At 32.1% G+C, this 18,854-nt stretch overlaps 1 protein-coding gene across 6 annotated transcripts in view; it reads right to left on the reverse strand.

Moving 5' to 3' along the window:
• Positions 1–18,854, reverse strand: part of LOC117163772 (uncharacterized) — a 67,143-nt gene that overhangs the window by 28,162 nt on the left and 20,127 nt on the right. For 2 of the 6 annotated variants that reach the window (XM_033346436.2, XM_033346437.2), the window contains exon 2: positions 11,096–11,155. In XM_033346436.2, the coding sequence (XP_033202327.1) occupies positions 11,096–11,155 (60 nt within the window). Of the gene's footprint in view, positions 1–11,095; positions 11,156–17,734; positions 18,721–18,854 lie in introns of those variants that run through there. The other 4 variants (XM_076621711.1, XM_033346438.2, XM_076621712.1 and 1 more) reach the window with 4 other exon arrangements.

The following is an 18,854-nucleotide window of genomic DNA, read 5'->3' on the forward strand; positions in this document are numbered from 1 at the left end:
TCTCTAATAAATCAAATCGTAACAAAGAAAATTTAAACTTCGAGTTTTATGATATTTTTATATCGTTTTGCGATAAGCTTGTTGCCAACAACGTAAGTACTTGGGATTTCCTGCTATTTCAAGGAAAATACGTTTGATAATGTTCGAATATGTCATCGAAATTATCGAAGAACCAAAGAATTATAGTTAGAAACACTGACATACCCGTACCGTTTTATTGGCAAGGCATTCTTTTTATAACTATTAAATCTTAAGTCTAGAAATCTTAAAATCGCTTACTGCCTTTTGTATATTGATGTATTCATATTAATATTGTGCATGAAAATATACGTCAGAGAAAAGTTATATATACTATGTATTTGAAGATATTATTTCAACAATACTATTACCGCAGTTATGTAGAATAAATAATTTCTAGCGTTAAAACAGGTTTTAAGCATAAATTTCATTGCACATTGACTATTTTGATCGAATGTCTCTACATAACCTGTTTAAGCACTTTTAACTCTGATGTTAATATTTCATAATAATTATTAATTTGTCAGATGGAATATCCAATGCTTGACGCAATAATTTATTTACCTTGATTGATGACGTCAATTTTAACTTTCAAAGTACATTCATCTAGGTTTCCTTAAAAACTTCTAATAATATCGTATCAAATAATATGTCATGAAGATACTTGCTTTTGAGATAAAGTATAGTTTACTAATATAGAGTTAATAGAGTGTAACTCCAAGTAGAGTAGACCGTAGATAAAATAAAACTAGACACACGTCCTTAATTTCTTTATGATTCTACTGTTAGTTAATGTAATATGTTGCATAATGTGTGTACATGTGTGAGATATTAGGATACAATGGATAAAAAGAAGACAAAAACAAGTAATCATCAAAATGAATACAACTTTATTCTAAAAGGCGTTACGATGGCATAAAAAATGTAATTAGAAGATTATGTAGAAGGATGTGTCTTTCAACAAATAAGCAAAAACATTAAGTAAGTTAATTTTTGCTACGCATTTGTTAGAAGTAAAATATTGAACACTTTTGTTTCACAAAATGATATTCCATAATGTTGAGAGTCGACGAATTACTTCTACAGGTGAACCAATGATATTTTGGTAAATTAATCTATTATCTTTAATTGATGTTTAATGACGCCGATCACTTAACGTTTAATATTTTGAACTCTTCAGATATCGAATTAAACGAAATTTGATAAAGATTGAAGGTTAATTAGCAGAATTTCTTGTTTTTCTAATTATCACAGTACGATTGCTAAGTGTTAAATAACCTTTTAGTTAGAACATAACCAACTTCTTTTGTTAGCAAAACTTATTCTTAACTTTCAGTGGAAATTTACGTTGTATTAAATGCAAAACAAAAATATGATGGAAATTACAACAATTTTATATAAAATTTTGGATACAATAATTTTAATTAAGCTCGATATATATGTAATTGTCTTTTATTAGCATGTTATATAAAAAGTATAGCAAAATAGTTTTCAATATCGATTACACATTAGTGTTCATCTTACGGTATAAATAATATGGAAAATTAATTTAGGTATATATATATACATAATTATTTTTCAATGACATGCTCTATAAAAAACATAGCAAAATGTTAAAGTTTATCGTGTGTCGTGTGTTTGAGTAAAGAAACTGTCTCTCACGACGAAGGATACTGAAGCTTTCAGCATAGATACTAAATGTTTGTAAGGTAATATATTTTGCAACGTTAGCCCTATGGAAGGAATGGGAAAATGGTAGGAAAATTTTCGAGCCACGAATACGTCTCATATGCTAAGCGTGTGATTATCACGTGCTGGCCTATTACGTTTAGGAAGCAGCTGGCGGTAAACTAATGTTGATTGTTCCGTTGAACGAAAGGTTAACCGACAATTGAACTATTCTCTGTTACGTTGCCATCAAAAAGAACGATAATAATCGTTTCGATTGTACAACTTCTTCTAATTAACGTTTATACTGAAAATGAACAAAGATACAGTTGTTTTTCCTTTGACAAACATACAACAAACGAAGGTCTAATTTAATTACGCGCGTGTACCAAATGAAATTTTATTTACTATATTGCTTAATGTGTAAATGTAGATGACATATTTTTGAAACTTTTTATATTAAACTAAGAAATCTATTTTTCGTAAAGCGAGTAGAGGCGCGATAAATTGCGACTGACTCCAATCTGGGACATAACATTAACCATAACTAATATTGTAATTTTGATTTTATAAATTACCACAGAATTCTTTAACTACCTGTCCTATGTTTACGCATTTATACGATTGAATTGAATATAAATTTTATATTCGCGCGCACAGTAAAAGAGTAAATCGAAGAGGGCGTAAGAAACACTCCGATCTTTTTGGAGAGACACGAAGTCTCATATAATGGTAGGTCTATACTGTATTTAGTCAATGATATAATGTTACTTCTACTCTGTACTTAATCAGTGCATTATTTCTTTCTTTCATTGATACGTAGATTATGAACTCATTTATCATTTTAGTTTCGTTTTCGATATTACCGACTGAAGGTCGGTAAGCACAGTCGATAATAACATCTCGACTGGTAGACTACACTGCGATCATATTTTATGTTATGTAGATAATATTGGACGATGACATGACGACATGATATTACCGCTCTCAACGTTACCGACCCAACAAAACATAGGTCTACACCGCCAATAGTGGTCAGAATAAGAACTAAAGACGATGACGATATTTTGAACATAAAATTATAACTAATATGAATGTCGTTAAAGAATTTGGTGGCATTTTTACAAAATCACAGTAGATTAAAACATATAATTAAACCTTAAGTTTTCGAAATTATTAGTATTCATAATCATGAATCATTAAAAATTCGCCTTCAAATTTGTCTCGAAGATATACATATGTGGAATATAAAAAATTATTCGAACTATCGATTTGAAATTTTTGTGCGTACAGCAAAATATGAGGACAAAATCTTTTATAATCTTATTATGAAAAAATATTAAATAAAAGCACTAATATTTTCGAGTATTACAGACAATTTTTCGAAAATTTCAGCCGCAACAAATTAATCGAGCATTTCTTAAGTTTCTTAATACGATACATCGATAATTTACTGCTGTCATTTAGAACTCTGTAATAAAATCTGTCATTTCTAAAGTTCAAAATGAAATCATTTTCTCATATTGTTCGTACAACTACTGCTGTATATACCTAAGACGTATCGAAATGAATAGGATTAGTGATGTATTAATTTTATACGCGTCTTAGAGTAGAATACCGTTCTCAGAATAATGAACATCATCTGTAAATTCCACGTAATTCAGAAAAAATCGTAGTACGGACCAGGAACATATACAGTGCCACTTAAAAAATACATTGTTGAAGATACAAAAACAAAGAGAGACTTTAAACCCATCTTTTACATATATACATTTCGCAGAACGATGTTTTTGACACACTGGCTTGGGCAGCTCGGACTATTTTCGTCGAATTGACTTGCAAATTTCACGATTTGCTGTTAGCAACATTATGTCTCGTTAAACGTTTGCCTATTTCATCTCGATAAGAAAATTTGCATATGTAACTAACGAACGGTTCATCTTTTTCGAGAAAGTCGAAATTCATTTCTCGGTGCATTTTATCTAAAATTATATTTATGTATATTATATACAAAGAAAGAATAATGGTGCCCTCGTACTCGAGATGATTATAAATAATAATTAAAAAAAAAAGGATAACGACTATCAAGTATTTTATTATAGAATTTAACACAGTTAATGGCCGAGTTATTGGTTGTTACTCTCACACAGCAACGATTTTATTTATTAATTTTTTTTTTTTTGTATATTGAAGATCAATGTAGGACGAATTTATTTGTAAATAATTATAGCACTCTAAATATGTTATTTCGTTGAAGAATCATCATTCAAAGATGACGATATATTAAAGCGCATTTTTTCTAATTTTTTTGCTGCTTGCTAGGTAAATAATTCTACTTTTTTTATTCTTTCTAAGATTTGCAAATATACAGGATTTCTCACATAACATACGCAGTGAATTTTAGAGTCACTTCGAATGATCCATGAGATTTAGAATAATTAATTTTGAATTTTTAAGTTTATCTATAATTTGAAATAGTCAACGTTTAGTATAAATTAGAATAATTAAAATTTCTACAATATTCTTTTTTATTAAAGAATGATAAGTCACATTAATTTCCTTGGAGACATATATTTTTTATTGACATCCCACTAATTTATTCGCAGGTTGACTGTGTTGTAGGAAATAAGATAGATGTGTTTGTTTTCTAATTTTAAACATTATATAATTCTTTGTCAACGCGATGATAAATCTTGAACTAACTCGTATCCGTTAATTTTACTGGCTTTAGTTATCGTATTTAATATGACTTACACAGATAAAACATCAAGGAAATCGTAATTAAATTTACTAATCCTCGTTAAGCTGCAAAGTTAGGATTTTCGACTTACGCAACGTTCTATCGTACAACGAAAATATCTCCAAGTATAGCAATTCTGAGAGGACGGATGTTTGAAAAGCGTTTCATCTTCACGTTGCCTGGTTTCTCTATTCTATGAAATACATAAGAACGAGAATTAACAAGAATTGCGAAAGGAGTACCGCGATTAATTCAATTATCCATATAACGATGTGTAAATTCAGAACGTAGTATGTATATACTAAATTATTTGTAGAATTTGTCATGCGATCCACTCGTCCAATCAATGATTTAAGTTTATGATCTGCTTGTTACATAGGAAAATAACAAAAGACTTTATCAGGTAGGAATTTGCAGATTCGCACGCTGTTACTACAAATCGGTAAAAGTTTTCAGATATTCACGAAAAATGGTGTATAGAAAGAAGAATAACGATTTCAAGTACTCGTTAAATATTCTAATATAAATGACACGATATCAGCAATGAAATAATTCTATCTGTTTAAAGAACTTCTGTTCGCCACTTTGTAAAATACGAAACAACACGTCATTTAAAATCTTAGTGTTATCAGATACGCATGTGCATATAGGAATATATTTCATCGCTCTTCATAAATTTCTTATGCTTCTATTGCACAATACCTTACAAGGTAAAATACATATCGCGATAAGAAATAATAGAATACTGGTTTTTCGTTTATATAACAATGAATGATGCGCATAATATATCTTACAAGGGCAAATACTGCTTAACATTGGGACAGAGAGGACGATTCGTTTCTTTACCACTTACATATACCTGCATAATAGCTATAGTCTATTTAAGTTAAAAACGTAGCAAATCTCTTATCTTTACTGACAGGCTAATACACGTATCGTTTACATGTCTTTTATTGTCAGTAAAACGTATGTCACGTTGTTTTCGGTAGCAAAACTACCCGAGAAGAAGCTGTAAAATAAGCAATTTTTCCGGGCACCCGTACGAATTAAAAATAAATATCCCAAAAAAGATTCGACAAAAATATTGAAATAGAAACGTTAAATGGTAAGAGGGACAAAAAGAGACTCGATAATTTGTTCTTATGTCGTCTGTGTTAAACTCGGATATTAACGGAATATAAATCCAGCGATACGTATTAATATAGATTTCTATTTCGCAATTTATTATGTACATATGGTCGAGCTATTTTATAAAAGTGTTCGTTTCGATCATCGTTCCATTATTGTTCGAAACAACACCCTTGAAATACCTTACATTTTCAGATATTCCACTTATCAACATTCAAATACTTTGAGCACACACGCGCTATTTGCGAAAGTTGTTAATAGAAATTATCGAGCATCAGTATATACGGATATTGTTTTCTACTTTACGTGCAGGCTATCTTTGAATTTTGTACTTTCAATTAGAGACATGGAAGAAGTATAATTTTCCATCCGTGTTTTCTTCTATATGAAAGGTAAACGTAAAAATTTATTCACTGGATAGATATTCATTTTTAGATAGGATAAAAACACTTCCATTTTATCTTATATCTTAAAGAGAAGGAGATTCTCCTTGATCTTGTACTTTTGCACGTATCAAGTGATCTATGGAATATTTTGTTCAAATATGTAAGCGCGAAAATAAACCATTAAAACGTATTAACGTCTGTGTAACATTGATACGATTTCTCATTTTATTTATATTCTTACTAAGCCGGGTTTTCACCACATTACAATCTTTTTCTACCGTAATGTTTGTTGCTAATTACCTATTGCTATTTTTTTATAACTTTGCACGAACACGTGCCCGTCTTCCGGGTATTTTAATCTGGTTCGAGTAATTTGTTGTTGTAATAACAGACACGATTATTCGTACTATTCCTCGGGTTTTCCATACTAATTACTAATGACTCGCGTCTTGTTATTTTACCACTTTGATGTCTACCAGACATATTTTGTTTTCTCTTTCATCAGGTATTTTTATTTTATTTTATTTTTGTTTTTTAATATTCTTCTACGATTTATGCCTTTGCTTCATTCGAATCCAAAATATCGGTATATTATTCCGAGTTTCCTGTTCTTCCTCGCGTTTCCTTACGTCTCCTGGGTAATTACAAAAAAATGTACGAAATACCCAAAATATCAAAGTGCACGTAAGAAAGAGAATAAGTAACATATTAAAAATAATCATTTATGACGTTTACATTCTGTCGTCCAATGATTCAACTTGGATGAAACACAGCGAGGAATGTACCTACGAAAAGAGTATCACGTCATAAGACTTTTCCCGTTGCCTGGTCAAACACTTATCGATAGACAGTACCAAGAAATAACAGCAGCGAAGCAAAAACTCGTAATTCATTTTAATCATATTGCTTGGCAGAAGCTATGATTCTCATTATTCGCCATACCTTTATACAAACTTCATCAGAATATTTTACGATATTTTAATATTATAATGTTATCAATCATATAGATTGCATATCTATATACATTACGAGCATATACTATGTATAGTAATATTACATATATATATATCAATATTATTTGAATTATTCGTGACTAATATCTACTTTCTGCGTATTAATTGTAAGCAAACTTTCAAAGAATTGTATCATTTAAAATACCTTTTACTTCTTTGCTACTATATTCGAGTACACAACGTAACAGTATATTGCAACAACTTAGAAAATCGTCCGAGTCAAACGTTAAAGAAATTACTCATGTAATACGCTAAACTAGCGGTATTGCATGTACTACTAAAGGGACGAGTCTTTTTCCATAATAAGGACTGTTTCAAGGTCTTGTGAGCCTTGAGTCATCAAAGAAGAGACTCGTATAGACAAACAAACTAAAACAAATTGTTAGAGTTATCCTAACAATGCGTTATCGAACAGCAAAATATTAAGATCTTCTATTTGAATATTTTGCCATTTATTGTTACACTACTTTATTTTATCGTATTTTAGTGCCCCCTCCTTTAAAGAAAAAGAAATTAAATTATTATTATTATAAAATCATATTATAATCATATCATGTTATAAAATCATAAGCAAAATATGTCGTTTCAGCACTGGTTATTATTGGTTATTATCGGGTATAATCGTATTTTACATAGGAACTACGAAATCACTAAATGATTTCTTCTTTTTAATAGTTTTTTCAGCCTTCTAATAGCCTGCCAGTTTTATGAATTAATAAATTAGAAAAATGTAATTTGAAAAAGTACATACCATGTTCCCAGCATCTGTATATTCACACTGGAGCTAAATTATCTTTGTAACGTCAGTCATTTTGAATAGATATACAGGAATCGTATAGTACATGAAAACAGATTTATTTTCATTTCTACAGAGGCTACATACGCACTCATAACACAAACAAGTGTTTGTTTCAATATCAGACATAATGTCACTCGATTGTTTATCGTGCAAAGACGTAAATGATAACGTAATAAATGTATTTACCACGCGCGTGTACACAGATATACATATATATATGCATCTAAATACAGTACCGTGAAAAAGTATTAGGCCACTTAACAAATGAAAATGTTTCGTTTTTATAAATAAATATAAAGATACTAAACACGTAACACGTCATGTCAATTACACACGACCAAATAATAATTCAAGGATTATCGTTAACGACCTCATAAAGAAATATCGACTAATTTAAAATAACTAATATTTTTTAGATATTATTACAATTATCGTATTTGCATGTGTGACAATTTCTTGTCCTCCTGATAACAAAATTTCTTTCGGCGATCTTGTCAAATAACTTTCCAGTGAATATATTTCGTACGACCTGCCAATTTGTTTTTACCCTTTCAAACAATTTATTTACATTCTCGATTTCCTTTCTTCTCGTGTATCGTACGACATTTAATCTAAGACCTTACTTATCGAAATGTTATAAATCAAAAAGAACTATAAGTTATCAGGATGTAGCGACAATATAAAAATCGTTTCTACACGTAGCTATGTAAAAGGTATTTCATAAAAATATGATCAATCGTCGTTGTAAGATCAGTATAGTAAATAGTCTGAGATTTTCGCACATCGCTACGTATGTATGCGGATAAGAGACAAGGAAATTTTATTTCGTTACGGTTAATTACTCCGAACCGTAACGACCGTGATACAAATGGCGATCTCGCGATCTCGAGTTTAGCCAATCGAATACATCAATCGAAAACTCTAGAGAATAAATACACAAACGTGTATTAATCGCCGTTCACTCGTGGAACTGGACTAGTCGACCCTGGACCGAATGTGTATGGCAAGTGTAACCGCTTAAAAGCATATAGCCCTTCACGAATTCCCGATGAAAACGACTCGAATCTCGTGTAAGAAATGCCTAACAGACATATGGGCAAAGGTAACGTGAAAACAACTCGCAATCTCTTCCGACGTATCATAAATTTATCAGTCTAGAGGGGAGCAAGATAAAGAAGAATTTTCTCATTATCGATTAACCTTTCTTTCAAATATAAAAGGTATATCAACATCTAAAGTCCATGATTTCAAAGCAAAGTACGACTAATAAATTGGATGTTACCGATAAGATTTCTGTATCAAATTCTTTGGCGTAGCGTAAGAGAAGGTGGATCAAACAGCACGAGAAATATCGATTGACGATTGAACGATCGATCAACAAGCGTATCTGTGAATTTCAGACGATAAATAGATTCCTTGACACGTTTAAACTAATATTCGATTGTAGTCTAAAAATCTTTCGCAATCATGTTCTGTACTGACTTTTTTCTTCAGTGTTATTACGAACGTTTTACAAGCTTTCGAAGTCTCGGAAAACTTTTAACCTTCTCGATGTTCCTTAGAATAGGGAAGTAGCTTTTCCCATGTAAATCCGGACAAATTATTAATCTGTTGAGCGTTTCCTAGAACAGGAACGTTACCTTAAGGTCTTAAAGTTGAAGATTAAAAGGTATTAGTTATAAAATTATATGAATAGTGATAACTATATGGATTACGGTTTTTTATTCATTTCTAAGAAATAGGAAGGCACAAAAATGAATCTTTTCTATTTTTTTACCTTTTCCTACGAACCTAAAAAATAGTCTAGTATCTTCAATTTCTATTCAATATACACATTCAAATTTGTTTTTTATCAGAATATTCGTCGTGTTACACGATTGTTGTACATGTATTCGTAATTGTATTATATAAGAATCAGGTTTAATTAAATCATAGAGTTATGGAATCTTGTAAAGAGTGGTCTTGCAGATCGTTTAATTTTCTCTCGACTATAACTAAACTGCATACATATCCATAATTTAGTGGCTTCATAACATTCTATATGTATAAGTCGTACAGCGAACAATTATAATGACTTGCAACACGTGTGAGGTTATTCATGATCATGCGAGGCTAGGTTTCTTCCGAAGTGACAAATTAGTCGGTTCTAGGATAGGTATGACTAAGCATAGCCGAGATACACATTACAGTATAAGCTAGGTCTAGATTATATCCGACAGGTGCACATTGTATCTACGTATAATCAATAGAAATAAGACAATGCAATAAAATGACGAAAATTTTGATAAAGCGTATTCTATTGTATAGAAAATAAAATCAGTCGAAATGTAACATTCGTCTTTCGTATCATTTTGTTAATGATAAACGTCGTCGCTTAATTATTTTGAAATTATAAAATTCTCAAGAATCGATAGCTGTAAGTACATCGTAAAATGTGAATTACCGACGTTCAATTTAAATTGAAAGGAAGGGAGGATAATTGGTTTCCTCGAATTAAATTATAAAATTCTTAGATAGTTGGAAACGTTTCAAAATTTACAAAATGGTTAATCTAAATCCACGTACACGCTATCCTTGAATTGATCTTTTAAATTGTACATTCAATTTGTTTATCCGTAATTCAAAATGAAATGAAATCAATTTCTTAATATAGATTGTTCTTTGATACAGATATCGGTTAATTCCGTGAGAAAACTAGATATTACCGGATTTTATATAACAAGCTTAATTATGTCTTATACTACTATTACAATTTTTTTCAATCGTCGATTCTTCAAGATATCGAGCTTCAGTCGAGATGGTTTAAAAATAGTTTAACGAAGATACAACTGAACTTTAAACGAATTCAAAACTTCTAAGGCATAAATTACACGTATGCAGTTTTCTCTGTATATAAATACACATATGTATACTTTTTATAGAATTTGCAAACAAATGCTAGGAATTTAAACGAGTCTAGGAATTTAATGCAGTCGATAATTTTTAAAGTGTATATTATATATTCTGTGTATATAATATACATGTACGTGTGTTTTTTTATAGAATTTTCAAACAAAAGCTATAGATTCCAACGAGACAGGTATATACAATCGTATTTAGGTGAATAAAGATCGCTGTTTAAGGTGATCGTAAAGTGGGAGTATGGAACTTCCTAATTCCATATATTAAACAGAATAACGTGTCGGCTAGAGGTAAATCGACCTTGATTCGAAGTAGTAACTTGGACGATATAGCAAGATGGAAATGTGATATCCATCCTAGTAGATACCAAGTATATTTCTTATGTAATATAAATGAATTTTATGATAGAATAAATCGAACTGGCTCGTCAAAATTTACTCACCGGTGTCATTATCGTGCCCTTGAATTCCATCTCCCACATCCTCGGTGGCCGTGGAAAGAGCTGAAACCAAGACAAACAAGATCGTTCTGCACTCTCGTCTTTATTTAACGTTTCTCAAACGCAATTATTAATGCACGCCGCGTTATAAACATACGCGCCCTAGAAAGTGATCGCGGCCTTCCATGCTTCACGGATAAATATTCTCTTTGAAATTGTTAGTTATTCGCGGAATAGGTACGCTATCATTGATAACAAGATGCATTCCTTGCTTATCTATGTATGTAGAAATTGAAACTTGAAAGTTGAACATTCCATGGTCAATGATAAAAAATAATGGAAATTTGTATTGTTAAAGAGATACGTATATTTTTAGGCTATCGTATTAATCACGCATATACTTGTCTAAATCTCTAAAAATAAAGTTTACGATATGCTCTTTTAATACATAATTCATCCGTAAGAAAAATTCTAATGCATATGAGTTATGTAAAAGTCAGACTGATCGATACTATTTTATCGAGGTTAATTGTTCGATTTTTCAAGAATTAAATATCAATCTTTAGTACGTGTGTATTCTTTGATAAAATTCTTAGAAAATAGAGTTAATCGACTTGGCTTCTGAATGGCTCAAAAACATATTTATGTCGTTATACACTCGATGAATTTATTTGTAGATCGAAGTAGCAACAGTTAGCTCCGCAAATATCGAACTGATCTAACGCTAAATTTCATATACAGTCCCGTCCATAAGTCACCGGATACTTGTTTATTTTAGAAAAAATTATCATTTGAACATTGATACGACTTTCTGCATTGATATTTTACCGTTTACCCGTAAGTCGCTCGGTTGGATTAAAATATGCATAATTCTATACCATAAGATAATCTACATTATGAAACGAAGTTAGCATTTATGTCAAATGTTGAAATTACGCAATGTTAAGAGTGTGTGTAATACATTAAAATTTTGCTCAAAGCAAGCAGTCGATTTACCTTGTATTCAAGCGTCCAGTGACTTGTGAACGGCAATGTATATTTTTACACATAATGCTGATTAATTGTACAGTAGAAAGTATGCTGCTTATCTATACGCACACGTATATACACACCGGTAAGTAACAGCTAAGTGACGTTACAAAAAGCAATAATGCTGGTACAAAGGTTTTCGACGTAGGTAAATTTTAAAGGAACTATCGAAATAGCAAAGATAAGCAATTTATAAAATATAGAAATAGTGAGAAAAGAAGATAAAACTATTTTGAATCACAAGTATTTACGTAGCCTGGACAATTTTCCAAATAGAATGTCAATTAAAAAATCATCGAATAATATATTATTAAAATTAATATTTTCTATTAGTATATTTTACTTGTTTTTCGACTTTACGGCTCGGAAAAGAGACTTGCCTTACATATTTCTGACTTTTACTCATTCTCGTACTTTACCTGGAACACTCATTACGTACAAAGACCCATACCTATCCACACTCCCATCTCAAACACACATATCTCATCTTATATCTAATACTAACACTTAGACAATATTTTCTGTTAGCAGTTAGAACATATGCAGTCAGAACGTTGTGTATGTAATGCGTAATTCAATTTTTTATTTAGCCGTTCTTTTTCTTGTAAAACAACCCGTATTGCCTTTGTGAACAATTAATAACAATAACGCTCCTTATCGTATGACTTCTAAGTAATTATCAGAGGCAGATAAAAGAAAACTTATTATTCGTCGTTGTTTCGTTATTGATATAACTGTTCGTCATAATCTGATTGCAACAGTAGGATGAAAGATCTCAGAGAAGATGTAATCAGTTTAGTCTAGAACAAATTCTGACAGAAACATAAAATACAACTGGTTTCTCCGCTGAAATTTTCTAGTAAACATGAACAAACACAAATGCAGATTAAATTAATTTGCTACGTAATTATAAATCCTTTAAGTTCTTAAATCATACTATCGCGTTTATTTCGTAAAAGTTTTTTTCATTTTAATGATAAGAATGCCTCAAAAGCCTTGTCTCCAACCTATTTCGAATGATTCGATATATGCTGAATGAACGATATCTGATTTGATTTCAATTGACTTTAGAAACTCTAATACGAATGTAGATCATGTATGGCTATCGCTATAGCTATTCTACAAGTTAATGGAAAAAAACAAAGGATTGACGTAAATCAACGAAACTACAATTTACTTGGGTAGTCTTACACAACGATTTATTATATAACTGGTAGTATTAGTAGAATAACAAGCAACAAATTGTAAAATATTAAAATTTTTAGTATTATACGTCATGTAGGATAATCGGATGTTTTGTGATTTATAGAATTTACTTTAACAGTAATTTTATTAATTAATTTATTACACAATTTGATTTGTTGTCTGTTTTATTAACAATTTTATTATCATATTCATCCCAGCTGTGTAGATGAATTTATTGATATTGGTAATTTGTAATTTGCAACCTGTAAAATTTCCCTAATAATATTAGAAATAGCATCCGCGTTTTCGAAAGATTTCAAAGAAGCTTCCAACTATTAACTTCAACTCGTCAATGTGATTCTCAACCTATCACAGTTTGTATACAAAACAAATCTTCCTATTGCCATTTAAAGGTTTGAACGAGGATAGACGATTAATTTGCATTGCACGGAATGAAGCGTGATCAATTTCTTTTTTCCGCCAAAAAAGCCTTCAACGCGATCAATGACACGTGAACGTGCAACATTAAAATCCTGCTAGTACAACAGACCGGAAAAAAGATACAAGAACGTCGACCGCACACTAAGAAGTTACGCTAATTCTCATTCAACGAGAATAAACTTCATAACAAGCTCACTTTCAGGAAGTTAACAGTACCGGAAAATAAATCTATAGCTATGCAAGGTCGGCAATTGGTGTCTTAATATCGCTCATTTTATTACTCTATTATACCAGCTGCACGAATCTTTTCCTACTAATAAAATAGATTATATCGTACCGTAGCATTGAAAGGATGCACAATTCAAAACCATTAGCTCTTTTTAAAAGATACAAAGAATTATTTTTGAGCGCAAGAACAGATTATTTTATTAATCTACGTCGTACAGCGTAGAACATATTATTTCTTTAAATAAAAATATACAAAGTAACCAGATAGGTTTTTAGAATTATTTTTGTCATACTACTTTCTACCACGTACATTGGCAATTTGAAAATGTTTTGTCATATCTAGAAAAATTATGCGTTCAAGAAATAATTAAAAATTGCTGTCAGAAAGGGAATAATATTTGTAAAATAGTATCAAATATCATTTTCTATCTTTTCTCTGTATAATTTCAAAAAACTTTAAAGAAACCATTTTTCGAGTCACATCTTTTTTTGTAATAAAGGGATATTAAAAAAGTGACAAAAAAAAAAACAAATTTCCGAGGAAATCAATTTGATACAGAAAGTTTGCAGTGCAACATTATTAATTAACACTATTCTGCAGTCATTTGATAATGAAAATATTTTTTCTACAATTTGCATTGTTACTATGCAGTACATTACTACATTATGTATACGTAATATGATAACCGATTAAATTATCATACATTGTAGTAACAGCAGATAATTGTTACCATCACTTTTAAAGGCAAGTTCATTGAATATGCAAATCAATAGCAACTAACAATGAAAAGTTCCTAAAATCCTTGTGCATTTAACAAAGTCGAAACAAGGTGACAAATTAATATTATAGATATACTATAATGCCTTATCAATTATCCAGATTTTTGACGTTATTTACACCATTGAATTGTTCAATTTGAATTCACCGAATGAAACGAAAACCAATGAGAACCACGTGGCTCAACCGGAATTCAAAGATTATTACTCAAGGACAATTATAATTGTAGGTTACTATGTTTACGTTACGACGATTACTGCGTGTTACTTCAACCTTTATATTATATCAACAAATTCCAAAACAACTGGCCGGCTCACACGAATCATCGTAAACGCTCCGATCGACTAGCAATGAAAATATTTTGTTCACACTAAACAGTGTCTTTCATGACGTTAACGCTACGTTTTCTTTTACATTATTATCCAATAACGATATCCGTTGAATCGTACTTACCACCAAATAGATAGATTATAAATATTGATTAATCTCTGTTTGGCAAACAATCATAAAAATCATGAGTGATATCAATTACGTAAAGTTGAAGGAACATAACATAACATTTGGAATGTATAAATACTTTTTTATTGTTCAATGTCCAAGTTTTGCTATCTCTGACCAATTCCTGAATTTTTTTATTCGATCTAACTATACTCAAGTAAATAAATTGTAATACAAGTATATGCAATATTTATTTACGATTCTAATCGTATAATATAATATATATTTATATATGTATATAATATTATACAATTAGAATATTGATAGAATGTTAATATAATCCTTTACTTTGCACGATTAATGATTTAACAAAGGGATAGGATTAACTAAGTTGATCGAACGACCGATTTACCTACATTTATTTACACGAATTAATTATACAAAATTTTTTAAGCGGAACACTTATTGAATGTTACATTGATACTGTTATTGCGATTGAGGAAGACGATTAAATTCTTCAATTGAGAGTTGGATAATGTATTTGTAATAAAATTACGATTTAAGCCATAAACGCGAATATCAAGTTCACGTGTTTGTAATGCAACTATAAATACTCTATCCGGCCAATAAATCTTTATCTTAAATTGATTTTTATTCAAATTCCAAAAAGATAAAGCAGAGAATCTCAAAGCAGAGAATTAGAAAAAATTAATAAGAAATATTGTAATTGGCCTTTAACGAGAAGTATAACCTTGGATACTTGGCAAGCAATTGTGATACTTGAGCGAGTAGCGTACTATGCATGAAAATGAGCGAACGCATCATCAATTTTACGTCACATAATCTCAATGAAAGATTGCTACACTGCAGTATATATCTCATGTTTTCGAGCAAACTCCAAGCCTCCTAGCTACCTGTGACTTCTTACTTTTCAACGAGGCGAAAAAAGAAGCGTGGCTGTTATCTAAAAACGTAATACCTTTATTTGCACCATTTACGTCGGAGATTAAGAGAGAAGGAGACGCGAAACGTAAAATTCACGAGGCACGTCGGTACTGTAAGATCATTTTATCGCTTCTCGTAATAAATTTTTCAAACGTGCATGCAGCCTCGCTTGTCATATGAAAGGAGAGGGCAAATATCGGCAGAGAATATTTTTGTATCTCGTTCGTACGAATCATGCAGGTTAACATTACGATATAAAGGAAACGATAATCGTGAAACGTACAATACCTCGCGAAAGTATTCCAACGTCTGCAGGAACCTTTTGTAGATGTATTTTATGTATGTTATACGAAACATTTTGAAATTAAATCGACACTAATAAGCGCCGATAAGTAGACTGCGGAATTTTATGTATTTATGGAAAATTCTAAAATACCTATTATAATATTTAGTAAGTAAAATAATTCTCTACCTAGTTTTTTTTATTCATAAAAATATGAGTTTGTATAAAACATACACGGTCTAGTATGAGACACGACTATCGCGATTCTATTGGTAAAGTTTGATTTAAACTGAAATATTTAAACAGTCAGTTATTTATTATGTTAATAAGTCTTAAAATCAATGGGACTACCCCTAACACTCATTATTAGTTTAAAATGATTATTCACACTGTATACTAATCTTTTGCTAATTATATGTTTACAGTAAATATCCTGTAATCTCTATATATACATTCGTAGACTGCCTTCGGATTTTATCAACACGATCATAATAACCATGTCAAGTTACAACAACAACGAAATTTCAAACTGTTTTATATAAAACGTACGATATATGTATAAAGGTTGTACATGGTAAGTGTTAATATATTTTGGCGAACCACTGTACGAGCATAAAAAAACGAACGTGCCGTCAGCTATATACCTGCAGGAAACTGTCCGCAGGCTTGTTCTTGAACCTCGAATGACAACAGTTTTCAATTGAATGATCGCGGTGATACTTTATTACGCGCGTACAACGATGACTTTATTGCAGCGTTCAATATAGCGATGCCCATGTTCAACCTATATTTTCTCTGTTCACTCGTCTATCAAGCGGGATAACTAGTTTTGCCGATTATAATTTAACTCGTAATGAAGGAACGTTCGAAGAGGAGGAGCATAACAAAGTCATTTAATCCGGCTGATTATGTATCAACGATGTGTGAAAGGAGAAAAGTGTCGTTTTTATCGTTGCCCGCGAGTATTCGCTGCGACTTTTTATGCGAAACTTGCGCGTTCCAACGAACATAACGCGTACAGGAGAATATAAATATTTCGAAGGATGGAAGAAGCAAAAGTATCGAAAGAAATTTGACAAAATCCATAATATACGAGACAAAAGAAAAACAACTAACGACGTAGTTATAGCCGTACAGAAGCAGACACAGAAACGAACGTCTCGTTCCACTGCACGGAGTGGATCGTGCGTTGGGCACCTGAAAGGTCAGCCACGAGTTACACAAAAGATGGGCAAACGAGAAAGCACTTTCTTTACCACATGCGATCCACGTAGGCTGTGCAGCATGCTGGACATGAAATGTTGGTTGTACGTACCGACTTCGGCATGTTGTACGGAGAATTCCAACATAGTAAGCTGAAATCGGCAGAATTGACCTGGGCTATCGTTTGTCGGCGCAAGGGTAGGGTACGACCGCACGGCAAGGACACATAGATGCACCAAAACAACGACCGATACCGAACGATATATACGTATATATTCGATATATATATGTATACACTCGATAGGAACAATGCGATACTTTGAAATGCACTCAAGCTGTCAACCGTGTGTGTAGGAAGAAGATGGCGACGGGCTAATCAAGCGTTAGATCCTGAAACATACTTAGAATCCGACAAGTTTTCATCGATGCGACAAGTCAGTCAGTCTCCCCGCGGTCTCTCGGTTAGCTTCGAATTTCATACAGCATCGACACCAATATCTCTTCTATCCTTTAGAACGATAGAAAACTTCACGGGCACGCATTAACCACATAGGCAGGCACACACGAGATCGCGCGCGCGCACTCCTCTCCCGATCAACTATATGTTGTATATAGATATCTCTTTCTCTCTTTCTCTGCACTAGCACGCGACCACGCGCGGTATTTACGCGTTAAAAGTAACGGGCAAGGTGATCGTGGATAGAGTCTCTCTCGTTCGTCCGAAAACAGTATTGAAGAAGAGGAAGGAAGACAGAGAGACTTTTCACCTTCGACGGACTTCGCTGAACTGACTTGAACCAAGAACGCTCCCGTTCCCGTTCCCGTTCCCGTTCCCTCGCCAATGATTTTCTCCCTCTTCTTTCTTATATCTCCTCGCCTCTCCTCCTCCACCTTACAGGCCCTCCTCTTCTTCTCTTCTCTGTACGTTCTGTTGTCCCTCCCTTTCCCTACTTTTCTCTTTTCTCATTTACACCGCAGCGTGTTTTCCTTTCCCGAGGGAACCGATCAACGCACCTGTTGTCGCTGCACTGATCGAACCACGGCTGTCGAACCATGCTGAATGATACAGCTCCGAGAAGCTTGTACGCCAACCTCTCACTTAGCCTTATATAGAGTGTCTGTCACGCGTTAAGAACGCTCCGTGTTTTCGATTAGATTCTTATCGGGCGAAATGCAGTAGCACAATGGGACGGCACGAAGTTTTATCGTTGGCTATGAGGAAACTGTAACCA

This window comes from Bombus vancouverensis, chromosome 9 (genome assembly GCF_051014615.1).
Source record: "Bombus vancouverensis nearcticus chromosome 9, iyBomVanc1_principal, whole genome shotgun sequence".
NCBI classification, from domain to species: domain Eukaryota; kingdom Metazoa; phylum Arthropoda; class Insecta; order Hymenoptera; family Apidae; genus Bombus; species Bombus vancouverensis.